This window comes from Rhipicephalus microplus, chromosome 1 (genome assembly GCF_043290135.1).
Source record: "Rhipicephalus microplus isolate Deutch F79 chromosome 1, USDA_Rmic, whole genome shotgun sequence".
Lineage (NCBI taxonomy): Eukaryota > Metazoa > Arthropoda > Arachnida > Ixodida > Ixodidae > Rhipicephalus > Rhipicephalus microplus.
In genome coordinates, this window is record NC_134700.1 from 245,731,072 (window position 1) to 245,759,012 (window position 27,941).

A 27,941-nucleotide genomic window follows, 5' to 3' on the forward strand; every position below is an offset into this window, starting at 1 on the left:
TATTGCCGTTTTTTTTTTCCTTTTTGCCCTCTGCGGCGCTTTATAAAGCTTGAGAGCACAGACCATGCAGTAATAATACAATACCAGTATTAAACTTTAAGCTCTATGCTTGAGAGCTTTCATTCCCCGGCTCTTGTGTTATGTTAGCAGCAGTTGCCATGGAGACAGACGCCGCACATGTGGACAATTTAGTGTGCGCTTACGGAAACGTTACATGGCACTTTCTGCGCTCGAGAAGATATACTCCAGTCGTATCAAAGCTATCGACGAAAGGTACGTACACCTTTTGACGCAAGCGTTTACAACGCGTAAGTGTGCGCATGACTGACACGCGATCTACAAAACCATCACCATTCTTTTACTTTGGCAAGTGGGTTTCACTGCAGTGCTTCTGCGCAAGCGGCAAAGCCCTCTTTCTTTGTAATGTGAAATATATAGGCATTCTCACCTCATTGATTCTGTACTGGTGGCAGATGTTTCAGCGAGCTGGAAAAATGCTGAAATTATACTTACACGCAAGAAAAAAGCTGTAAAAAATACAATTATTTAAGCTGAGACAGGCTAACTAGATCTAGCCTTCCAAATATCTTATAACTGCAGGCTCAAATATAGCCGATATATTTCACGATTGCGCAATTTTGAAAACATAATAATTTGAAAATGTTACATATTTTAAATATGCACTATTTGATTTGAGTACCGAATCAAATAGCATGCTATTCAATTCATTATTCATAATTTATGAATATTCACACACCCTTATAAATACTACATCCAGTAAGCACAATTAAGGCAAGACTGGCAGTCATATGTGGTATTTTTGTTAATGTTATTACAGGGCTATAATCTCATGCTCATATTATTACTGACAATAATATTTTATAGAATTGAAGAAACCTTGGAGGAGATTGACAGATACCTGAAGAGTGGAAATCAAAAAGACTTGAATACGTATCGAAAAAGCTCGCTTCATAGTGTCGAAAACATTTCAGCAAAACACAATGCGATCAGAGAATGCCTGCAAAAAATGGTAAGTGCTCCTATGAGCTTAAAGATGTTCCCTCCCATACTTTCATTATTTTTTATATCAGTGAACAGGAAATTAAAAACAAATAGTGCATAGACAGCTACTTGAGTACCTTTACGAGAATGTAACTGCCATCTGAGCTGAACTGGCGTTACCATTTTTTCAGCTGCACTTGTGTCATGAGCAGCCAGATTCAACGGAAGCTATTTTCAGCATACTCAAGAAGATGATCCAGCATTTGTTGCCTTTCAAAGCAGCTTGCGATTGCGGTATATGCGCCGACTGCCTGGAAGATACCTGTGATAATTCCTGCAAGAAGCAGCATGCATGCATAGCCAATGCAAACCCATCAGACTTTCAGCCAAGTGAGGATGTTAAGTCTCTATGGTGCAGCATATGTTACCACACACAAGCCTATATAACTCGTCGCCTTATTGGTGACTCTGAGCTGCTATCCCCAAATCAAGGTCTTGTTTGTAATACCAACTGGGAGAGCTACTTTGAAATGCTGAGGCTTCTGTTTGTTGCCGGCCAGGTGCAGCGCATCCATCAGTGGGTACGTTCGGAACAGCTGCGACGTGCCAGCTGTCTTTGCAAGCCCACAGTTTCAAAATGTTGCGTCACTTGCCTCATGCAGTGGTGTTTGCAGAGTTTGACAAAAGATGTAGCCATGAGGCCTCCCTTGGGTATGACATGGCACGATCTCAGTGACAGCTACATCTCCAGTGTACGTGCAAATGTTATGCTGTGCCTCCAGGAAATACGCAGCCACTGGCAGAGAAGAAATCATATCAACGGCGTATCACTTTTCTTGCCATGCCTTCTGAATCCATATTCTTGCTGGGCCCACAAAGACGGCAAGCACAGCCAGTATGCATATGTGGGATTGCAGAAAAGTGAAAGCTACAGTGGCTGGAGTGATCATTGGATCGTGGTGGCACTTGTCAACCTCATCAGCGAGCTGCAGTGGTTTGAGCAACAGCTAAATGGAATCAGCCGCAGAACATGGGGTAGGTCACCAAAATACCAACATAATATTTGCCCAGACACAATTAATTGGCTCAGTTTATTGCTTACTGGTAATGGTTGCTTTTCAAATATCTAGTACCTTCAAATAAAAATGGGCAACCCAGTTGATAAGTGGACTAGTTCATGTCAGCTCACTGCTCAGTACCGAAAAAAATTTTCTGGTAACAAATTGACATAGCTGCTAACAATATGACGTATAAAAACTGATCGATATTGTGTTTCCAGCTGTGCTATCTAAAAGCCCCCAGCAAGCATCAACTGATGGCACGACAGCGTGGGATGAGCCTTGCATTTGGGAATGGCAGTGAGTACATTGTGGCCACAGTACCAGCACACCAGTTATCTGTGGTGTATCTTTTCAGGCAGCTGTTGGCAAACTCTGGTGTACTTACAATGCTTCAACAAAGTATACAAGATCTCATCCAAATAAAAAGGACTTTTCACCAAAACGACAATGTGTCGGTTGACTTTGCTGGTGCAAAACTACAAGTGAGCGCTATTGGTAAGCATTGCGTGTTATAGTTCTTACAGTAGCTGTGAAACTGAACCATGGTTGGCCCTTAAGGCATGATTTCATGAAGTATATGTCAGAATATCACAAACGGCAAATACAAAGAATTTAGTGACCAGAACGAGTACTTATTCGATGGCCTTTTGCACCATACATTCACCACACAATATGCACCCTTCTTTCTCAAGATTCAGTCACAAGAACCGTTGTGGTCTCCATGTTTGCAGCCTTCCATGCTATTCACTACTTGGCCACATATGAACCAGCTGTAAGCGCTTGCCAAGGAGCGCTGGAACCCTTTCGTGCTTCATTCATACATGCTGTGCATGTTGCCATGGGCCAAGCTCTACAAGAACTGGAAGCCGGATTTGAGCTCCGGAGCCATATGCCACAGAGCCTGTACATCATGCTCAACACAGGCCGTTTCTTGGACAATTCGCTGACAAACTTTATCTCTGCACTTTCGGGAAAAAATGAGTATAAATGAATCATTTTTGTGACATTCTAGTAGAGTTGCTTTGTTGATGACTAGATAGAGAGTGCGACTTGCAAACATTTACAACAGAGGTTTGTAAGATAATGGACATTTTATGTCACAGTAAATGTTTTGACACCCAGGTCCCCCTTCTTGAAATACTTGCTTCAGCCTGAAATGTCCCATGATCAACTACTGCAGCTGTAACTTCAAGGGCGAATTATGCTCACTGCTCTCTAGTTAGTAGCAAATTCAACTACATACATTTGTTAAGAAAGTGTGGTGATAATTGGTGCCACTTGTGATGAACAGGTTCAAAAATTGTAAGTGTAATTGTCTTGTGTTTTAAACAACAATTTAAACCAGGCAAAAGTCAGTGAATGCTATTCAATCAATACATTTCATGTAACATTTAGCAGAGTGGAGTGCATGGAAAGGAAAAGTTCTAGGGAGCTTGACTAGGCTTCCCTAGCTATTTAAATTTAGCAGCAAGCGCTGGAAGCATACATAGCATGTGTATATGAATATAATAAAAAAACATACATTATGTGTACTTGCAATCTTCAAGAGAACACAAGTCATAGTTTATTTCACACTAAAAGCTGCTCAAGGCAGCTTGACTTGGTCCCTAGAGACCCGTGCAAACACAAGTGCAAACAATACAGCCAAGAAAAAAAAACAGAGAGCATTACACCAGAAAAAGCTTTTCACATTCCAGGTACAAGAGAACAGCATGAAGCTCGGACTTAAAATGTAAATGAAAGCCACTTTGTGTTCTAATACTTCATTCTCAACATTTAAGCACCATACAATGCACATAATATTGTCACTTTTTTGTCAATTGTCAATAATATTGTCAATTTTTTTGCAAGTTGAAAATGATATGCAGAAGTGTATTTGGCTAACTTTGCTATATTTAAAGAACTAGGCATGATTTATAAATACTAAGAAGCTTAGGAATACCAGAAGTTTAGAAGAGCTTTGCAGACATATCTGGCTAAGTTGTAAATGAGGTGTAAAGCTTTTCCTTTGAGGAATTCAGAGATTTTCTAAGGTGATGTGCATTGTAGTTTTGTAAGTTGGCAGTAATACCTTGTGACAGGCAAATATTTAAAAAGCACCAATTTGATATTAGCAGGAAGAAATTATTACAGCATAAAATATTCATAACACGCGAGGCAGGTAAACACACGACTGACATGCACAACCCAGAGCAAATTTTCTGTATTCCCGACACCGATAGCTTTGAAAGCCAATACAAATTTGCGTTTTAAGGCTATCAAACAAAAATTCAGATTATAGTACACTTTTTTCCATAAGAAGAAAACGATTGCTTTTATTTCAGTTGATTCAAATTGTGAAGCGTTTAGGTGAGACACATGTTCAAGCGAGAAAAGCACTTTATTAGCTTTTACGATTCACTTGTCAAAATCTTAATCACGAAAAAGTATGCTTGTGTCATTAAAGTATATATAACATCAAATGCATCGGTATAAATGTTGACAACATAATATATACATCAATTAAGCAAGGTGCCAGTGTACTTCTTGATGTCAGACACAGTGTTTGTGATCTGTGTGCATTAATGTTAACCTACCCACAATAGGAAAACAAATAAAAGCTCACGAGTTCAAAAATGTTTTCTTAGATCCTGAAGCTTTGAAAATTGTCAAGAAGTATTTGATGGTTTCAGCTGTCAAAGGCTTTCCTAAAGCTAATCAACTGATTTAATACTAGTCGTTTTCCCTCAATATCTCCAAGTAATAATTTCTTTGTGCAAACAGTGCCACTTCAGTTCACCTGTTTATTTTTTTTTAAGACAATGTTACAGTGGTGTTAAATCATTGTGCTGCTCAATGACACAGGAAAAGTGAGTTGAAATTATCTTTACACAGTTGCTTACTGTGTTAGGTTTTAGTAATTAGAGGCACCCATGGTGTTTCCTAAATATCTTTCATAATACAAAGCGTACATAACCTAAATGTGGTCTTTATTGCAGTGGCACTTCAACAACTCCATTTCATGGCCTGCAAGTGAGAGTCACAGCAGCTATCAAACACATTGACGAACTAATTTTCATGCACCACCTCAAGTGGCTTACAAGCTGCATAGCGCCAAGCACCAACACTGCATTAGTATGTACACATGTTATTGTATATTACAATCGCTTAAAAAAAAAAAGTGTCTTCGAGAAGGAATGATAAGTTTCTTTTTCTCTGAGAACTGTATATAAGTTCAAGTAACCTTTAACAATTGCTCGTTAAATGCACAACTAACAAATTACATGAAATACATTGCAATTGAACTTAGCAGTGCAGTTGTGCAGTTTCGTGAAAACAATCATAGATTCCTTGGAACATGCAAACACAGAAACTTCAACACAGAAAGCAGCACTTGCAGATGTTGGTGCTGGTTCAGAGTAGATGATTTAGTGCAGCCTTGCTTGTCTGCAAAAGTAACATGGACTGTCACCCAAGGTGAGATCGAATTATAGCCGTCATGGCTCCAATTCAATGTAGGCAGAAAGCTAGAGGTCTGCATACTTAAATGGGCCCAGCAACACTTTTTGAGCATGGTCAGAAAATGCTGCCAATCGGTAGTAGAGGCTCCCGAGAACGCGAGCTAAATGTTCTCGTGCAGCATGCGGCCTGGAATTCACAATAAATGATCAAAGTCAGCAAAAATTGCTTTCTCTTCCCTCAAGAAATGATGGAAGATGCTCAAAAATCACTTTTAGATTGCCCATCCTGGCTGATTTGAACATGGCACGCTCGGTCGTTACATAGATCGCCGCGGGAGGCCACCACTTGTCCACACATGCACACGCGATCACACTGAGAAAGCCGTGTATTCGAAGAAAAAAAAAAGGAAATATTGCTCAAGGTCATGAGGCGCGCGTGAGGTTTTTTGTTTGCCCCTCCAATTCCTCCCTTGTTTAGTTTCCACCACTTTCATCGGGACAAGAGAAGAGAGAATGCGATTCCAGCGTGTGACCAATCTTTGTAACTTTGCTCGTACTGAACGGATTCTTAATATTTTTGCGACATTGAATTTGCGAGGCAGCAAGCTCCTCCCGTGAATTGATTCCATGGTTACTCAAAAAAGTGTTTCAAGGCCCCTTTAAATTTAGATGCACGTTAAGGAACACCATGTGGTAAAAATTTCCAGAGCCCATTACTATGATGTGTCTTGTAATCATATCTTTGTTTAGGATGTAAACCTTAACATGTATTATTGTCAGAATAAACTGCAAAAGAAAAAATAAGAACACAAATAAAATATATACAAAGTGCATCAGATATTCACTAATAGTGCATGCAGATCCTGAAAGGACAAAAAAGGCCTTTTTCAGTACTTAAACTGGCGTAGTGCATCATAAAAAATGAAGCAATCACTGAGCCAGCCAAATAAAAGGACAGAGTGCTAACATGTAACCAGTACACGAAGCACAAAGCACATGACCAATTTTGTGAACAGGGTTGCTTATTGCTGACACGTTCTTGGGCATCATGGCATGTAGAAGAGCATATGCTGCCCAGGAAATCCACTGTTAGGGCGATAAAAGCAGACAGTTCTTGCCGCTTCATCTTCATCTTATGAACATTTTCAAAGGTAACTTCCTTTTCTGTGATGCATCGTACCAGCTCAAAGATGGCAAACCAACTAGCCCAATCATCAGCACTCAACTTTTTCAGATAATTTTGTTATGTTAGTACACTATTTATAAGGCATTCTTTTCTTTTTGTCCATTAAATGAACCTTAAACCTTTTCGTCTTTTGAAAGAAGTGAACTGAGAATGAGCAGCAGAAAAAGTAATGGCCAGACTCAGTTTGTCATGACCAGGCCTGCAGTAAGGAAAGTTCTTCCAGGGGGAGGGGGGCTCGCTGAAGGCCTCGACTATCTTAGAAAAACACCTCTTCATTATTTTTTTTTTTTTTGCTAAACACCCCTCCATCGGCTTTTCGATAGAGGGTAAGTGGGCCCGTGGTCCCTTTGCCCCCTGGCTATGGGACTGGCCACAATACAGAAAAGTATGTTTCCTGATGTGTTCAAAAGACTGTGATACATGTGCCAAATGAGTGAACACCTGAAGATCAGTGAGACATTCATTCAATGAATATAATTTTACAGTGTCCTAGGCATGAAAAACATGCAAAAGGCTATGAACCCATGAGGAGAATACCAGACATTGCTGGAAACATGGCAAAATATTGCAATCACAGATTGTACATGGCATTCTGTTCTTAAAAGTCACAAACCTCCACATCAATATTCTTTATTACCCTACAAGGCACCACAAATATCGGTCGATGCCTAACCCATGCACTAATTATGGGTTTTAAGCCATAAGCTACAGATTGCCTTCTCTGCTTAAGTTCAGCTTTTATTACACCTCAAAGCGTGAAACTTCTTTCAGCTCCCTTCGAAACTTATTTGATTAGTGGTGTTGGCATTTCTCACCATTTTAAATTCTTTTTATGACCACAACTTTTTTTGAATGCACCTGGAAAGATAGTGTACATGTATTAGTGCACCGTGTTTTGCTTGCTTGTTTCCCCTACTTTGAGCTTTTTTTTTTTGTCTGTGCTATTTTTGCATTGTGTATACTGCTCTACCGATGTGTGGGGGGAAGAGAGCTTTGTCAAGCTGCAATTGAGTCGCCTTTTTTCCCTTATCCGCAGCCATATCTTTATTTACACATGTATGAAATAAAGGTTCGATTCAATTCAATTTAATAGTCATTTCCTGAGGTATATTACCATTGCTGTGATTTCTCTGACAAGAAAATTTTTGCAGTAGAGTGATGTGGCCACAGAGATTATATCTCAGACGCAAATTAGCTAAGTTTTCTAGAACTGATGGCGTCCCCATCATGATCTGGGGACGCCATCACATTTGGTGGAAAGGCAGTTGTTCTCCTTGCCAAGTGCTGAACAGCAATTTACCTGGAGGGCATCCTTAAAAAGAAGTTTTACCTTTAGACCACCTTTTAAGAAATACATTTATAGTTTTAATAAGGCCTCTCGCAAAGCCACAAGAATGTAATGCCAGATAAATGTATTTACAACTATGTCACTGCAGTGAACTGGCCATACAACTGACCTCAGTCTAATGTGCTATGCTATCTTGGGGGAATTTTGAGAGCAAAGGCTGCAGCATACCCTTTTCCCCCACACTGCAGTCTCTGATAGGTTCACTCATGGTTAAATGGTGCAAAATTTTCTATGGCCTTTCTGTACTGTGGTGGACACTTTCACCAAGCATGTGTTGTGGCTAGAGCAAATTTTGAAACAGTTATTGCTTTCCTTATGTTGAACGCATAGACATGGTTGTCTTATAATTATATTTGCTAGGTTTATGATGAATCAATAATGTTGTCTAAGAACTTTTGACACAAGTGGTAGATTTCATTGAAGTTGCTATATGCAACTTAGTTCTTCCCACATAATCTCCGTGGTGAGTCATAGGCCAGTGTAGGCAGAATTCCCTGAACACTTGTAAAAGAAAATGAAACAAGCATAGAAAAGGATTTACAACAATATGATTTGGAAGTCTCCATACTTTCACGAGGCATATGACAAATAGGTTACTAATGACACCATGAACATGGGGGAGATAGTAAGTACCAAGTTGTCATTGAGTGTGGAATGATTTTTGTCACTGAAGCCATTCCATCTTGTGGACGATGTACACTCTTATTTTCTTCATAGACAGCATATATGAACATTATGCACGTTATGTAATGAAAGCCTATGTTTCATTTCTTCTGTCATTCCCTTGTAATTTTTTTCTTGATAGGATCTTAAGAGAGCATGTGCCTGGAATGTGTATGTCAAAGCTTTGGGCAGCGACCTTAAATGTCAAGTAGGTCTCAGTCAATGTGGCTCTGTCCTGAGGCAGCTACTCACCGAAATGCTCAGGTAAGAAAGCATCTCTATGCCCAAATTAGAGGTCTTATGTATACAGTTTATTATCACATAACCAGTAGACAAGTCACTGTTAGTAGAATAATCTTTTATTTGATTAAAAAAAAGACATAATGCGTAAGTAAGTTACAAATATTGCTGACCTTGAATTTCTTGTTTTAAATTATATTACAGTGGGCTCCAATATACTTCATTATAAAAACAAAGACATGGCCAATGTGAAAATGAAACTGTCATTAATAGACTGAAGGTTGCGTTATTGTGTAGCTACATGTGATTTGCATAATAGCATGATTACTTCAACAATTTGAGGTGTTATTTTAGTAGTAAATGTGTTTAGCCATGGCCGACTAAGCAACAGTGCATAATATATTTGTCTTATATTGAAGGAATTGTATGATATTACTCGTTTGCAAAATAGAGAGGCAGCCCCTTTCGCATTCGGTGCCATTTTCTTGCTCTGCGATTCTTGCCGTTGCAGAGGTGTGCTAAAATAATTATTTCACGAACAGTAGGTTGATCACTGAACTGAAGCAGTCCAGCAGTCTGATTTTACTGGGCTACGCTTGCATGGCAGTGCCCTAGAGCACGTCTCATTTGAGTAAACTTCAGTTCTATGTTCAGCCTTTATTGTATATTTTTCTCCTCTTTTGATCGTGTCCTGATGTTCAGGAACCATCACAAGGAATCAAAAGAAATTAGGTTATTTTTAGGCTTGTGCAAATAGTGAATTTCAGGTTCAAAGCGAATAGTGATTTCGATCGAATAATTTCGAATTGAATTCGAATGGTATGTATAACATATAAAAAAAGGAACATTTATCATGACCCAACTAACTTACACAATATTGCCACGTTCCATTTCCCAAGTTTTTGTTATCGTCCCAAAACACCACACGATTCTCAGCGCAAACCGCGCCTGCAGTTTTCGACAAGGTTCCGGACTGTAGTAGATCATTTCGATAAGATCACGCCCACTGTGCGAACGGTACAGAATGTTCTAGCGTTATCGCTGGCGGTGGCGGTGGCGACCCTGTGACAATATTTCTTCTAAATTGAAATAGGGGCTCAATGCAAATGCCATTTATTTTTTCGTTCAAAGGAAGTCGAAACAACCCTGAGTAGTAGTTTTGGTATGATGCAAGTGATAACCTGTAAGATACTTAATGTTTTAAAATATATTATACTTGGATCATCTAAGCCATCATAATAAGCTTAATAAAATCAAGAATTGATTTGAGGATAACATGTTCCTTTAAAGGGGCCCTGCAACACTTTTTCAAGTAGCCATGGAGCCAGTAAACATGTTTGTTGCCTCGCAAATTTACTGTCAAAATGTTTATAGAATCAGTCCAGTATGAGCAGAGTTCCAAAATTTGTCGCACGCTGCAATTGCATTCTTTTTTCTCATCTTGACGAAATAGCTGGAAGCTAAGCAGGGAGGAACGGCAAGACGAAAGTAAATACTACGCACGCAACTCACGACCCTGGGCACCTCTTTTTTTTTCTTCAAATACGCAGCTTTTCATTGTGATCACACACATACTTGTAGACAAGTGGTGGCCCTGGTAACGACGAGCGCACCATGCTCAAATCAGCCAATGCCTATGACCAGAGCCGTATATTTTTTCTTGGCTGTGACAAGTGATTTTTGAGCTTGTAGTGTCATTTGCCAAAGAAAGAAAGCAGTTTTTTGCTTTGAAATTTTATTGTGAAATACAGGCCATGTACTGCGCAAAAATATTTGCCTCACGTGTTTTCTGTAGCCTCGACTACCAAACAGTAGCGTTTTCTGACCATGTTCAGTTAGTATTGCAAAGCACCTTTAAATTTGATGAGAAACTTCACAATAAAGCAATTTTTTTGAGTAGGTGCTTTCAATGCGTAGCACCACTACAATGCTGTGAAACCACCTTTACAAACAGTGACCTATTTATTTATTGCGAATACTTCGAAAATATTCGATAATTTAAATTCGAATACTCAACTATTCGTTCGAATATTCAAAGCACTTGAATATTCGCACAAGCCTAGTTATTTTCATACTTTTCCAACTGTCACTCACTAAGAGGCCTATTTATACCTATTTCATAATAGCACCCTTGAATTTAAGCCAAATACTACTAGTATGAAATGTCGAAAACTATGCTTACTACACAAGTAATTATGATAGGATGTGGTTTATTTGTACACATATAAAAGACAATGTGCCAAGAAGAAGTGTGAATAATCCTAGTCCTACTTCATCTAAAACTTTTACTCGAAACATCCCATCAGCATTTACAAGCCCAGCTTTAGCTCTTTTCATGAGGCCACATTGTTGTCAGTTAATGATTAGAGGATTAACCTAATTTATTAAATATCAGCACTCAATGCCTTGTTTATTTTGTCGAAGCCTAAGCATACTGTCGTCTTCGTATGAGGCATAAAAACGCAAGCTCCCTCTTGTTGCGTGCTTTAAAGAAAGAGTATGAAGAATGGCAATTTAGCCGTACTTTGAAAATGACTAAGCTGTGCATTTACAAGCAAATGTGTTATGCACTTCTTTCACCACAGGCAGGCAAGATCTTTGAAAATGTTGTCCCAAGTGCCTGAGCTGAAACTGGTTCTGCAGAGTGTCTACGATGCACTCTTCCTAATCTGCAGCAACACCCAAGAACTTGTTGGGCTGCCTGTGAGTCTCGATTACTTTACCTATAATCACGACAAAGATTTCATGTACGTAGTAAGTCATGGCCAATTTTCTAGCTTCCTACTGATGCTAGATGTGCTCTGCAGTATACTTAAAACAGGCCAACTGTTCTTGCTCTTGCACAAAATAATAAAACCAAAAGCCTACTTTACTGCGAGGAACTCCTTGAGTAGCTATTGAGGTTTAACCAGACTACTGCAGATGTGACATAAGTACCAGCAACTGAAGAATAACTGCTGCTGGTATGCATGGAGCACAGGAAGTTTGAGAAATATGTCCCATACCACTTTAGAAGCACACCAGGATTGTGAAACTGTCAAATTTTACCACGTACATGGTACCTGCAATGTATTACTACCCGCTTAATATGACAGTAAGTTTGACTACTCGATACAAATCCATCCCATAAAGCACCAAGTTAAGCCACATACTAAGAGGGAGGAAAGCAGGACGACATCACTTGTCTTGTCTTAGTCTATGTGTTAATTTGGCATTTTACGTGATCTCTACTGTGTCGCTTAATTTAATGCAAGCTACAAAGGAGCCCTTAGAACTTGCAAAACTCTCTGAGTATATTTTTTTTCTCAATGCACCATGTTTCCAGTCCTTGACCAAAGGACAAAACAGCGCCAGCATACACAAAAATGGCTCATGCTATATTAGTTTAGTAAGTATCACAGGTATAGCACGACAACTATAGAAAGGCAGAGATTGAAAGTTTACTTTTAACTGAATTTATCGAAAAAATGCCGGCCACTTTCATACAGGTGAAGAAACTGTGCACACGTGCAGCAACAGGTAAATGATTAGAAATTTGCTAATGGGGACGAGCTGGAAACACCGTCTTTCCTTGTGCCCGATCTAAGAATGCCACATGATTTGCTCAGTTTTGAAAGCGTGACACAATGAAACGCTACAGAAAGTAGCGGCATTCACTTCAGAACAAGCATGTATACTCCCCAATGCCGAAGCTTTGTATGACTGAGCTGTAATGGCAAGTGCCTAGAGTTAACACTATCTTTGGGGTACATATGTTCACTGCAGATAAGTTCTGTTGAACATTGCAAGGTGAAAAAGCAAGGCTCATGAACCTTTTTTTTAAGCATTAATCTACATTGGCTAAGAAGCTCTCTTCCCGAAATGTGAATGTCCCTTGCAGCTTTGTGCTATAAACGGGTGAATGAGAGTTCTCTCTTTTATAACCTCAGCACTCGTGCAGTCCAAGTGTTTCTTTCTCTGTCAGAGTATTAAGTACGTGTTGCAACCATGTTTGCAAGTTGAGCCACCATATCAATATGCCTTGTTTCGTGTAATTCTTCAAAATTTTGTAGAGCTGTGCAATTTATTTGAGTTTTGTATTTGAATTGAATAATACCTCAACAAATAATTCAATCCGACTTTCAGATAGCCAGTATTCAGAGTTTTGAATAATTCGACAGAATGAATATTCAAAATGCGACAAAGGCCAAAGGTGCAACTTGGTTAGGGTGAGGTGGCTGAAACTAATGCTAATGTCATTACAGTAAGCCTTTTGTTAAATTTCACCATTAAATTTTCCACCCTAGTTCAAAAGCAAGCGCATGTTTATTTTAAAGAAGATTGTGTCATTCCAACACATAAAAACAATACACGAGAAAACTGTCAAGCCTTTACAGCTTTGCTTCCAAAAACAGGCATGGAATTCCAGCATAGTTAGGTTGTGTGTGCTGCAACTGTTGTAAATTGCCCCGAGTTTGGCCCGCAACACTTCTGATGATTAGCTTAATGCTTGACAAGTTTGTCACACTGCAAAGTTGCCACTGCCACACAGCACAAAAGTTCAGACACTCCCATCATTCTGGCGCAGTTATTGAAAACAGACATCCCAAGATTTTTGGGCCTGGAACACCCATGGCAGTAAAGCACAACACTGTTGTCAGATAAGCCGTATTGCGCGACCATAGCAAAAAAAAATAAGATGGCTACTGTGCCCCTTTCTGTTAGCCATTAAGAGTGGCCCAGCTGACTGAGATGGTGGCTCTTCTGCAAAACATGCTTGTGCGCTCATAAAAGCTGAAAGCTAAAAAAAAGTGTTTTGAATAAGCCCTCAGTAAAGCTGTCAGTATGCTGTAGCATCCATGGTCTTTTTCTTTGTCTTGCCATAAATAGAGTGCATATTTCATTGAACTATCCGCTTCAACCTCTTGAGAAAAGTGGGTTTTCTGACAAGCTACATTTGGAAGCATATTCAACAAATTCAGCTTCTTGTTTGTTCCTTTTAGGCAAGCCCAGTTGTGGCAGGGCCGATTGTTGAACTTCACAGGTACTGCAATGCTCTGTTCAACTCAGTATCTACAAATGACACAGAGCTGAAGCACAGTGAACAACAGCCTGACAACAAACATGACCAACAAGCCCCGTGGCTGTGCTTCACGCAGCCTTCTCTGTTTCCTGGTCCACCCTGGGCACAACTACCCACCAACACACAGATCTGGCTTCCATTGGCCTTATGCCTAGCCAGTGAGAGACCACAACCACTGCTTCTACTACAGGCAAGTGATGCACAAAGCTCTTGCATCTCTTCTCCGACTTACTGTCTGGGTATGCCCGACAATCGGGAGACCTATCTTTTTTTTTTGTATCGTGCTGCTATGCATTTAAAAGCATGGGGTAGAAAAAAAGCCTTTCTATAGCGGTACTGTTTAAGGGGGCAGACTGGTCTTAGTCATTTTTTTGTTTATTTCTTCAGTGATCTTGATCAAACTGCACAGGATTATGCAGTTTGTTCTGCTGATTTGAAATATTTAATTAGTTTTTCTGTAACTCATTTTGTTCCTGAGATAACTTAAGTTTACCTCCGATTGTTTAAAGCCGCCATAGAAAAAAAAGTGCTAAATTAAAAGTAAAATTTAAGATATGCCAAGATACGTGTGTGCCACATTGCATTTGAGGTTTAGGGTATCAAATTTCTTGGTCAAAGAAGGCTAGTGACGGCATGTTAGCACAAGCTGCTCCCCTTTTGTGAACTATGTGTACTTCACAAATTTTGCTTGCACATTAATATTGATATTCCTTGAGAACTTGCACATTGTCAAGCGCAGGGGAGCAGCCGCATGATGTACAATAGATAGCCAGAATACTGCCTGTTGTTGCTTTTAAAGAATTCACATGCTAACACATTCTTTCATTTAAGCACCATGCAGTTTGTTTTTCGTAAGTAATGGTGTGTTAGCATGACATTATTAGCTCTCTTTAAAGAAGGATACCTTGAACCTCAAAGGTGATCGCTAAGCTCTTTGTTGCAAGCTTTTTTTTTGTTATGCTTTGTTTTCTGTTTCACTGTTCCTGGTTGCAGTTTTCTAGCCTTGTTGTCACTTGCTTACAGACCTCTTTTGTTAGATCTTGGTTCATGGTTTTTGTTGATATATGAATGTTCAGCTTTAGTAGTTTTATAATCAATTTCGTGCTGATCACCCTGTCATTGTTGTTTTTGATTTTTTTTCCCCTGTTTATGTTCTCAGAAAATCTGCTTTTGCTGGATCGTGTAAAAACCCTTATCCACATTGACAGTAATGCTGGGTGGCAGAATTACTCCATAGCGTTTCTGCTGTTTTTTTGTTATTTGTTTACCTTCCAATACATTCTCTGCTTTTGGAACAAACACATCAGTTGATAGTCAGCGCTGTGTCATGTATGTTGTTCGTCCTGTTGTCTGCGCTATTCTGCCACAATGTTGATGAACCAACTGGCCCACCTAAGAACCCCAGAGCATTACTATTCCACACATGTGGATTCATTATATTTTTAAAAAATAAAGTATCCTAGTTAAGCCCACAATAAATAATGTATAAAACTACACATTAAGAATATATTTCTCATTTTATTGTATCAATTGCTTTTTTTTTAGAAATAGGTTACAGCAAAAAATTTAAATCTTTGATTAAATGCAACACTATAGGCATTTATTTCCCGAAAAAGTGCGAAGCTCAAAGTATTAACTTCTCTGATAAAAAGTTCCAGTTAAGATTTTTTTCATAGTTGTGACATAGTGCTCCAGGCTGCCCAATTCCTTTTCGATATTATGAGCGTAGCGCTGGTGCTAAAGATATAAAACTTGGAATTTAACGCCTGCCCCTCAGTATTCACGGTTCAGTTCTCTTATGTCTGCTTCATGGTAACATTGTACTACATCATTCACACAAGGCCAAAATGCACTTTTATGCATGTCTTCCCAACGTCATAATTCTTTTTGGCTTGGCAATTCCAAACTGTATTACTTTCAACAGAACATATCTGCATGTTGTTATAATACGAGGAACGCTAGCAAAACACACATAAAAAAGAAAAAAAAGTACTACCCAGTTTCAGAGCAGTCACCACTGCACCAGCTGTAAAGCTGGTGGAAATTCATTGTTGAAGTTTATTGAGACACAACAGCGTGAACTACAAATTTGTCCCACTCTTCTTTTTGTAGAGTGGGACAATTTTCAGGAACAGTAACTTGAACGTTATCGTTGCAGTATTTTTAATCATAAATATTATTAAACCTTATTTATGTGTTGTTAGAATTTCGAGATGCGTTAGCCAGAAAAACCATTAACTCAAGCAAGGTCACTCCAGTGTTCCCCACAATTAACTTGCAGAACAATGCATATTCTGACAGTATAAAGTAAGAAAAGCCTGAAAAAGATCAGGTTACATGGTAAAGGCCGCAACTTTACGACAAACTTTTTACTATGCTAGACAAAACATCAATAAATCGAACTAAAAATCTCTGTAATCGAAACACCTTTCAGTGCCTCACGGCAGCGGAAGGCACCCTTTCCACACTGTTGGCTTCTCAGGCAGCCACCCAAGCTAAATCTCACGACACTGCAGATAATGAGAAGCACTTTTTGGTCGCCCTGCTTAGCGTACTCATGCTGTGCGACTACCACACAAGCGAATTCACCAGTGTACTGGTGAGTGTAGTTGAAAAGTAAGTGATGCATTTACTTCTTGTAGAAGGTAATAGGAAAGACCACATAATACTCAATTTCAGAGAGAATTGGTGGAAGAGAAACATGTGCTCGCTTTGTGCAGTTCATGCACAGTGGGTTTATATACTGCCACCCAGGTGCTGTGCGACTTTGAGAGAGTTTCATAATTCTTTGTGTTATTCTACATGTTAATTCAACTGTAAACCAAGGAAACTTGCTTCACAAAAGCTAGAGCACTAGATGAGCTGTATTTTTGGGTCCAGGCCTGCTTTCTTAAGCCTGAGCCCGAATATACATGACCAAGCTAGACCCAGGCCTACTTTAATCTCATGTTATTTTTTCTTTTTGTCTAGTAATACTTACGATCTCATCAAAGAATTTTATAGGAGTGGCTTCAAAGGAACTACAGACATCACGACACATGCATTCACACTGTAATACAATAATGAGATATGGTTACAATAAATAACGATAAATAATCATAGTTATAATAGACCATTGTTATGAATAGAAAATAGATTTTAGGCAAACGCTAACTTTGGTCCCTGCACTCCTATCGTGCCACTTTTACATATCAGCACGATTTACAGGCTAAGAAGGGATTTGATAGTGTTTTTATAGTGCCTATAAATACCTACTCCCAGTGTTAATGTTTAAATATCTCCAAATACCTATAAATGTTCATTTTTAAATTCGAGGTCTATATAAACTTTATACAGCCTCTAGTTTCTCTTCTGGAAGCTGTTTGAGCACATTATTCATGCGACCACGCAACATTGACTGTCTGGAACTATATGGAATTCAACCTAGTCCTCTAGCTCAACCAACTCCCGAAAAGAACTGCTAGCAGCAGCGAAATGGGACACACTAGTGAACATGCGCCATCGCAATGATGTGATGAGAGCAGTTGACGAGTGTGAAACTCCAGAGAGCTGCCAGCAGAGAGGTAATAACAAAAAAGTATAAATGTGATAAATTTTCTTTTTAAGGGATTCGCAACCAGCGGAGAAATTGACCGTACGTGATCTAAACTGGCCAGTTAAAGGCACGCCTCTCTCTTGGTCTTTTAGCTGTCTGGCTATCTGCTCCTGCTCTGCCCTTGTCAGTCATGCCGAAAAGAAACACATAGGAGAATGTTGATTTGACAGTGAACACTTGACTCACAATGCCATAGAATAAATGGACAGACCGTGCTCTGCAAACCCTGTGGGACAAAGGACAATTGCCTGGCTATATTCAACTGTTTCCACCTGTGTACCACCTTAAACAATAGCATTTTTTGTTTTCCTGTTGCAGATATAAATGCACATATCTTCCTTTGAAACTATTTGCATTTATCACAAAATTTATTGTGACTATATTTACGATATTGGAGGCACAAAACGTTCTATCACCTTCCTATTTCCGATTCCTTAAATAACACACTTTCTTGGTGTCCAAAAGTCCAGCCTGAGGTTATTAAGGAGGGTAAAAAGGATAATGCAAAATTGGATAAAGGATAATGCAAATACATATACACAGTTATATGTGAAGCATTGTAAACAAAAGTAATAAAAGAAAGAGGAAGACAAGCACATGAAATACAAAACTGATAACAACTCCTACCCTGCACGACACAAATTTTCGATACGTATCAGGTAAGATGGAAAGTGATGAAAACACTAACGATAGTGTCACTAACATGTTGCAAACAGCACAGTTTGACCAGCAAGCTCAACAAATAAGTTAACAGTGGTCTGTGTGATCATCGTCTTGGCTAAAGTATTCCTGACCTGGACAGCCCAAGGAAAGAATGAGAAATTAAATGGATTGTCGGTGCAGAAGTATTCTTGGAGTGTAAGGTGGTGTCTATGATGGCACCTGGACACAGCCAGGTCTGAGTCTCCACTACTATGACTGCCAACTTCTCCAAGCATCCCTGAAAGCAAGGCATTTTGTCAGTGTTGTCACATTAATTGCTTTTAAACACTGCCAAAGATCATGTGAGCACAGGCTAAAGCCAGGCATGCTCAAGAAATTTTTTATGATGATGATTTGTGTCTAGTCCTTTGTAGCGGGTGATTAGGTGGAAAATCTGGTGTGTACAACTGTCGAAAGATTATTTTACCCAGAGTAGTATCAAAGAGATTGAGCTGTTGTGCTGCCAACTTAGCAGCACAACATTCTGATGAATCCTCTGCCTTTATACAGTAAAGAACACCGTCTTTCGATTGGTCTTTTTCAGACAGCTGATTAAATATCCTGGTTTTGACATGCTTTTCTCTCCTTCTATGCACAAGAGCACTTCATGTGGTCTATAATTTGTAACAGCAGAGCTACTCTGGACTGACTCTTCCCTGTCCAGTGTCACACGAGCAGATCACTCAACCTGGAGAGGAGGGTACTTATCATGCATGAGCAGAGCCAGGCCGTGTGACCGAGAGGAGGGGAGTGGACAGTACTATAAAAAACCAGAGCCAAGTCATGGGACCAGGAGAGGAGGGTATCACGTAGGAGTAGAGCTATGTCACGAGACCAGGGGAGGAGAATATCATGCAGGAGCATAGCCCGGTCACATGATCAGGAGAGCAGGGGAATGATGGTATCCTGCAGGAGCCGATTCAGGTTATGGGACTAGGAAAGGGGAGCACAACCATGCCATAACGCCTGGGGTATCACACAGGAGCATAGCTCTATAATGTGATCAGGAGAGCAGGGGGAATGATGGTATCTTGCAGGAGCAGAGACAGGTCATGTGACTAGGAAAGAAGTCTATCAGGCAGGAGCACTGTTAGATCACATGACCAGGAAAGGTGGGGACATTATCATGTACGTAGGAGCAGAGCCAATCCATGGAACTAGGAGAGAAGGGTGTCACACAAAAACAGAGCCAGATCATGCAACCAGTAGAGGAGAATGGTATCGTGCAAGAGCAGAGCTAAGTCATGGAACCAGCAGAGGAGGGCATCATGCAGAAGCAGAGTCAAGTGATGGAACCAGCAGAGAAGGGTGTCAAGCAGGAGCAGAGCCAGGTGATGAGAACAATAGAGGAGGGTACCCTGCAAGAGCAGAACCAGGTCGTGAGACCAGGAGATGGGGGTATCACACATGAGCAGAGCCAGGTCACGTGGTATTGCACAAGAGCCGAGCAATGATGTCATGGAACCAGGAGAGAAGGGTGTCACGCAGAAACAGATACAGGTCATATGACCAGGAGAGGAAGGGAGGGTAACGGAGCAGCTGCCCCTTGGTGGTTACACAACCTGTGGGTCAGGTAAGAGACAAGCAATTAGAGAACATGCCGGGGGAGAGCAATGAAGTTCACACAGCTCCAGTGGCAGCGGATCTTGCACGAGAATGCCATCGCCATTGCCAAGAAGCAGGCCCCAAGCTTCAGAGCACAAAGCAAAAGCCAAATGGAAGTGCAGAGAAGCGGTCAACCCTGAGGTTCAAGAGAAGTACGAGGGAAATGCAAAGCAAAAAGGCAAAGTACACCACAGCAAAAGATACAAAAACCACAGCTAAACAGAAACAACAACACCACAAATCAGAGCAAAAACAGGCACATCATATGCAGATACAAAACACAGGTCATCACAGCACAACATAGAAAAACATGGCATGAATGACCACAGCTTCCCTGTCTCTTCAGATTTCACTTCATGTAACTGGGTAGAGTTTTTTTTTTTTTAGAATCTTTTTATCTGTAACTTGTTACTACAAATTTATCGACTAAGTATAAAGGGGTTTTTCAACTTTTTATGAAAATTGAACACTTAAGTGATAGAACTCCCTAACAAATGTTACAATTATGTCCTGCTACTAAATTCAAATCAAGAAAATTACCATAAAAACATAACCAAAGCATCAAAATATGTACAGGTTGGATGGGTGGCGGGAGTTTGAATCCAGCTCGCTTGGCAAGGCTACATCAGAGGTAAGGTGCCAAAGTTTATACAACCACTGTATTTTGATGCACATGGTTCGTTTCAGAGGGCCTGGTGGTTTCAGTCTCTGCAAAGTTTGCTGATGCCTTATTTGCACAGGTATGACGATCCCACTCAGATCAACCGGCAAATTTTACAAACATTCAAAATTCTGTGCCAGTGTTGTAGCAAGCCTCGCAACACCTATCCTCACAAGTGCACGAGAGAAGCAGTGCTTGTGGCTGCACCAAATGTGGGAGGAGATTGAGCAGCACTTCAGGACTTCGCGTCATGACCTACAGGGTAAGATAACCCTTTGGAACACACAGTTAGAAATAGAATGCAGTGCGAAGCAAGTTTTGTTGCATGACAGCAAAGCGTACTAATGCAACACATTGCATAGAGACTAAAAGCAAAACGACGTGAGAAAACACATAACCATGGATGGAATTCAAGCCTGTGAGACACTCCTTGTTTAAGGCTTTGGGTTTCGGACATACAGTAGACTCCCTTTAAACGAAACCTGAAAAGACCAGGAAAATGTGTTTCCTTTAAGAGGAGTTTTGTTTACTGCCAAAGTTAAACAGGGGTATAATATTCAAATACGAAACCAAACATATTAGGGGGCATTTCCGATGGAGGCGGAAATGTTGTAGGCCCGTGTGCTCAGATTTGGGTGCACGTTAAAGAACCCCAGGTGGTCTAAATTTCCGGAGCCCTCCACTACGGCGTCTCTCATAATCATATAGTGGTTTTGGGACGTTAAACCCCACATATCAATCAATCAATATCAAACATATTAGGGGCAGTTGTTTCATTTAAGCAGCAATTTTATTTAAGAGAGTTTCGTTTTATAGGAGTCTAGTGCATTTGAAAAAAATCCGATAAACACTCACTGGTAAAGTTATTGAGAATTTGGATTTATCCGATAAATTCTCATTCTAAAGGGGAATTCTCGTTGTTCAGAGGGCATTCCTAAAGCTGAGAATAATCAAAAGGAGCACAACTTCATCAGTGGCAGCAACCTCGTAAAGTATGCTTGCGCCTATCACAACGTCTATTACAATTTTTTCATCTCATCACATGTTATTTTGCGCAGCAGTTTTTCACTACATATATGTGTTCTTTCCAAAATAATAATCAGTTGAAAGTCAGTGCTTGTCAATGTTAGCTCTCTTTTATCCGTTAGTGTGTGTTTTTCCGCACTGTCAAAATTTTCTCAACAGTAATATGTTCTTTATTTTTCATAAAAATGATGGAGGTGGCAGAAAAGTCTGAGAATAGCTTGCCTAGCTCCTGCCCCCCTAAAAGCACACTTTGGCAATTTTACAGCAGAGCACATCAACAGCATTTCAACACAGCAACTCAACAGTAAGTGAAGAAAAAATAAAAGGAAGGATGTAAAAATAGGATTATCAGGAACAATGCAGCACATATTCATTAGAAATAAGGTTGATAAGAACACACTGCCACACATTACAATGCAAAATCAAATACAGAATTCTAAAAAATTGAGGATTTATGAGAAATAAACTTCAAAAAACCCAAATTTCCTCCAGAAAAATAAACCACAATAACCACCGTTTCAATAACTCCAAAAAACACGAAACCCTAATCATAAGCAATGATAAATGACCGATTGATTTCGCTCAACTTGGTGACATACAATTGATGAATTCTCGAGCATAGCATCATCAGGCATTTTGCTTCCTTGCCTGGCTTGCAAATACTTTTAAAAATACACGTTTACCTGTCATTTTTTTTTCTTGAATTTGACAATGTAGCAGCATAAATTACTATCTTGCAGGGGAGAGCCCGTTGGTGGAATTGCTGTCATGTACCATGGCTGTGGTGCCAACTCTTCCAGCACCCCTGCTGGCCTGTTTGACCAGACTGAGTGGACTGGCTGCAAAAGTGGGAGTGGTCTCCGCTAACAACTCAGCTGGCATGCAGGTACAGCAGATGAAATGCAGCAGGGTGCAATGTATGGTTCGGAATTTCTCTTGAATGCATACCAACAAGCGCATTGAAGAGTTTTAAAGAAACACAAAAGAGAACAGCGATATTTCTCGTTTCAGAAAATTAGAATTACGCGATACTGAAAGTACCACTCTGACGTAACGAAGATGCCTAGAATGCAAGAACACGCATAACTAAAAAATGTAGGTTAGGTAGTGCCGTTGCCTCGCAATTTCCGCACCAGCTTCTTGCCATGAGCGTCGTCGCGGTGGTCTAGCGGCTAAGGTACTCGACTGCTGACTCGCAGGTCGTGGGATGGAATCCCGGCTGCGGCGGCTGCATTTTTGATGGAGGCCAAAATGCTCTAGGCTTGTGTGCTTAGATTTGGGTGCATGTTGAAGAACCCCAGGTGGTCGAAATTTCCGGAGCCCTCCACTACGGTGTCTCTCATAATCATATGGTGGTTTTACGATGCTAAATCCCACATATCAATCAATCAGCTTGCCATGATGTTGATAACATACATCCTGGCAGCGTCTGTCAGGGACTACAAGACTCTTTGTCGCTAGAAACGATTTACATTGTGTTATAAGGCCCCAAAGTCTTGACATAACAAGCTTCAGAAAACTTCATTGTGCCAATGTTGTAAAAATATAGAAGAAATACTAAAATTTGTAACGTCACAATGACGCTCATGCGCTCAAGTTTCCATGCAGAATTAGAAAAAAAAAGCTTTAGGCTTTGTTAAATTTTCTCCTAATCATCATCATCATTTTGAGCCTGTTTTGATCCACTGCAGGACGAAGGCCTCTTCCAATGATATCCAGTTTACACTAGCCCGTGCGAGCTGATTTCATTTTATCTTTGTGAACTTCCTAATTTCGTTACTATATCTAAATATCTGCCTTCCCCGACTACGTTTTCTATCCCTTGATAACCAATCTGTTGCTTTGTCTTCATCAAATTCATTTTGAGACCTACTTTAATACTTCCTCAGTGCAATTCTTCAATCATTTATTTTTTCAATTTGTTATTATTGCTACAGAAGAGTGCTATGTCATATGCAAATTGTAGGTTGTTGATCCATTTTTCTCTGTTGTTTCTAGAGTCAATACTATAAATACCAACTGCTCCTTCCCCAATTCGTTTTTTTTTCCCTACTTTTGTACCAAAGACTGCCATAATTATGATGTAATGGGAAGTGTCCTTTTCTCATTGCTCGTTCGATGTCCTCATATAGCTGTCCTTCTATGTCACCGTGACTGGGTGTGGGGACGTATGCCCCCACTAATTTCAGTTTGTGTCACCTCTTTAGTTTGATCATGACGCTTGCTACCCATTCATTGATACTGGTAAGTGAAAGCCTCTTCAGTGCTGCCTATGAGGTCTTTGTGAATTAGAAAAAACAGAGCAGAACTATTGAAACATTAAACGGAAAAATTAGAAAAATATAAATAGAAATACTGGTTCTACCAGGGCAAAATTAACGAAATTTGAGTTTTGAAACAATGAGTTATCTGTCAAAACTAATTCAATGTTTCACTTTAACGCCTCTTTGATGAGTATTCTGTAGCAAACTAAGTTTTTTTTATAAGACGTCAGAAACGTGTATCTTTTGTCTACTATGCACGTATGTAGAAAGGCATGGCTTCCCTCTATGTGCAGGTGCTGCTGTCCACACTGTACGATATTCTTCATAGCTCCACACAACTGAATGAGCTCTTTGGATCTCTGCTTGATTCAGAGATAAGTGTAGAGTGTGCTCACATTGCAAATGAGATGGTAGCACATGCACTGCAGCTTACTCAACGCCAGGAAGACAGGCTGCTCGGGAGTCCCGACTCTGATCAGAGAGTCCTCAACTGTTTGGATTTGCTGGCTGGATTACTTGCTGCAGAAAGGTAAAAAGCCTCATGGCCAAAAAACGTTCACTGATTATTAGGGCGATGACAGACACTGCAGAGATTAACTGTGATCACCTGCAATCCTACAATGTGCATGAAAGCTTTAGTTGATGAGTGTTCTTGCATTCTGCCGGTACTCGTACTGAATGAAGGGCCCTATAGAAAGCAATGACATAACTACTGGGCTTCCATTGAGGATACCTTGTGGAAGTTAAATTCTGTGTCCCCACTCATGTACTTCTGCAAACACTGGCTTTTGACAACTAGCTAGGTGAAAAATAGACAAATTTGAAGAAAATGCATGCAAATATTAATTTGTAGTGTGCAACATTTTAAAGAGACACAGAACCTATGGCTGACAAATTACCACCCTTTGCAAGACACGAGAAACATCTTGTTAAAGACAAGCAGCAAGCTGGTCTAACAGAAATAGCTTCACTGTGTCATTGTACAAAGACACAACTGGCTGTGCAACAAAACAACGACTGGCAAGCTGAATGCAGCTGCAGTGCTTATCATGCATGGATATGTCATGCAAGAATGTAATATAATAAGAGCTGACAACCTTTACACATTTCGCTTATTGCACACCCTTTACTTCTAGAATAGGGAGCTCTCCAACTTAATTAGATCACTGTCATGCCTAGAGCGTCGTGTCATCCCAGTTCCCACCAAAAAAGAAAAAAACAGACATTTGGTCCGTACTGCGTTTTCGCACTACATATAGATACAAAGCCTTGGCGAACAACGTTCCCACAACTCTTCATTGTGGGAACGTTCCCATAACGTGCAAGACAGCACAATCACCTGCAACATTCATGCTCTCTGGCTTCATAGGAACCTGTGCAACAAGCTATTCTCACAGTCTATGTAATATTTTTCATAGTTTAGTTTAGTGTAAATAAATTATATCATGTTACGTCTTGTTAGCTTCCACTGTATCAGCGTAAGAATGGATGTCTTTTCACGTAAAAAGTATATTTGGGTAAGTTTTTAAATGCCCATGTATTTGATGGTCTATGCACGGTGAATATTTATTTTTGAATACCCCCTTTTCTTCTTTTACACATTTATAATAGGTGTTTTAAAATAATCAGTTGAGAAATCATTCTTAAATTAGTATGCATTCATGTTTTATATTGTAATTCTATGTTATGTACTTGTAATCATTTCCACACTACTGCCATAAGTATGTACAGGTCACAAGGGCCTATGTCAAGCCATCATTGGCTTTTAGCCTTAGCGTCCTTCCTGTTTTGTCTGGTAAACAAAAATTTGAATTTGAATATGCCAAAAGGTTACTGCAGTATTTGAACATATAGTAGAGAGAGGCAGCTAGGCTCAGATTGTCATGTAAGTTCAAGTTGTCTTTTCTCCAACTGAATCTCAGGCACCCCCAACAATATCACAGTGAAGCTGTATGACTTGGATACTGGAATTCCTTCAATTCCACAGACATTTTATGAATAAAAGCAAAATACGCTTGCCTTTCCATTTGTGTTTTTCACTAGATGGCTCAACGTTTGGTTGGTAACAATATAAAAGCTGCACATTCCTCATGAAAATGTTCACTTTGGCTAAGTATTATTTTTTTATTTCTGCTAAATTCAGCCTTGACATTGAAATGTTTCAACTTATAGAACCAGGGACACAGAGATGCCAGTCTACCAATATCTCTGCACTCAACGACTTTAACTGCTGGTGAAAATTATGCACACAAGATGCACTTCAATACATATTTCATCTAAGGAAAGCACAAAACAATTGCCAAGACCACATTACAATTGATAAGGAGTGTTCGTACAATGCAAAGCACATTGCATTTACTGCATACCTTTCCCATGAGGCGAATTCTACACAACGGTGACGCATGTAGCATATAGTCACTGTATAGCCACTGATTTGTGTTGCGATAACACTTTGAGAAGGCTATGCATTGTTAAGGTAGTGTGGACATGGTGATACAAGCCATTTAACTGCACAATATTTGTCTTGCTGTCAATTATTGTGCATAGTCCATTGCTCAGTAGTTCAAGGCTATGCATTGGTCTATAATATCAATTGACAGCTTCACAAAGCAGACTTCCTTAAAGCAAAGATTATGCCCCCCCCCCCTTTTTTTTTCCTTCCAGTTCGTACTGCAAGAACAACTCATAAGTTCAGTGTTGGCACAGATATGATGTATGCTGAAGAATGTGCCTGTAGAAATGCTTGTTTGATTTGAACTGTGATCCCCCTTGTTGTGAAAAGCTACACATTTTGCTCTCTCTTTTTTTTTTTTTACTGCTTTGTAACCAGTGAGTGCACGCATTATATTTACATTCCAAACAGGGATGCATCTAGGGAAGAAAGCCTCTCACAGACAGCCGAAGATATTACTCTGGATCTAGTCGCAGAACAGCTTATGAGGACTCCACAAGGTATTGGACAAGCATATAACACATTTAAATTCCTTGAGAAAAAAAAATGCTGACCAGCACTTGGCTGAACTAAAGTGAAGATGTTCTAATAAAAAGAACATATCACTTTTATCTACATCACAGCTATAGTGATGATAATTAAACAAAAGAATTAAAAAGTAAAATTTATTATTTATAGAGCATTTCTACTGTGAACCCTTAATTGTTTTATGTCTGTACACCATAAACAAACGAGGACGGTGACTCTAATGTGATAACTGATGAGCACACACTCAAGAATAACATTTGTAAAAGCATGATCAGCAAAGTCAAACTGAGCTGTAACCACTGTTTAACATATATTATTACAGTTTTATCGCAAAATAAATATAAAGTCGTGTCAGCTGAAGAAACAATGCTTTGTTACTCATCCCACCAATACTTATACAAACGGCACCACTTCACAGGACCACAGAACATCGAATACCTGCACACTGTGCTTCACCAAAATGAGGCCTGGATACGACACACCCTAGCCATCCCAGCATTGGACCACCATTCAGTTACACTGCCCTTGCCCAATGCACTTCTTCTCGAGAGCAGTCGTCAGGCAACAAGAGAACCAAGGTTCGACCCTCTACAATCGTACAATGCCTGCATGCGCATTGTACAAGAATGCGACAAACTGGAGACTCCTCAATAAAATTGTGCATTAAAAATTCTGCGAGTTGATGCTATGAAAACTAAATTTTAGCACACAAAGATTCATAGAGAAAGATATTATCTTGGTTGTACACAAAGTGTACTTTCTCTGCAATGAAGATAATCTTCAAACACCAACTACTTGACAAATTAAATATTAGCTTTCAAACAAGTTCTTCATTCGTGAATTGGGGCCTAAAGTTTGATTACAATCACATTGTTATGATATTGTTAAAACATTGTTGTCAGGTCCCGACACATCCCATTTGGTCATTTTTATTGTGCTGTGCCCAGCAAATTACTATATGTTCACTTTCCTTTATATATATATATATATATATATATTAAGAAGCTTGCCTTCTGTGAAATCTACATGAGTTCCCTTTGTAGATTCCTGCTGGAAAAATGAAAAATTGCACATCACAATTTTTCCTTTTCAAAAAGACGCTTTCA

The 27,941-nt window shown here is 39.7% G+C and overlaps 2 protein-coding genes across 2 annotated transcripts in view; one reads left to right on the forward strand and one right to left on the reverse strand.

Moving 5' to 3' along the window:
- LOC142814169 (uncharacterized) overlaps positions 1–27,941 on the reverse strand; it is a 578,033-nt gene that overhangs the window by 320,929 nt on the left and 229,163 nt on the right. The window lies entirely within an intron of this gene.
- Positions 174–27,500, forward strand: LOC119164227 (uncharacterized). The gene is made up of 18 exons (XM_075891998.1): positions 174–273; positions 886–1,030; positions 1,194–2,037; positions 2,282–2,360; positions 2,419–2,558; positions 2,795–3,044; positions 5,042–5,177; positions 8,843–8,964; positions 11,526–11,643; positions 13,923–14,192; positions 16,437–16,618; positions 20,481–20,535; positions 20,592–20,644; positions 20,706–20,827; positions 22,332–22,477; positions 24,149–24,384; positions 26,719–26,807; positions 27,254–27,500. The coding sequence occupies exons 1-18, from the start codon at positions 215–217 to the stop codon at positions 27,487–27,489; spliced, it is 3,282 nt and encodes a 1,093-aa protein (XP_075748113.1). The 5' UTR covers positions 174–214; the 3' UTR covers positions 27,490–27,500.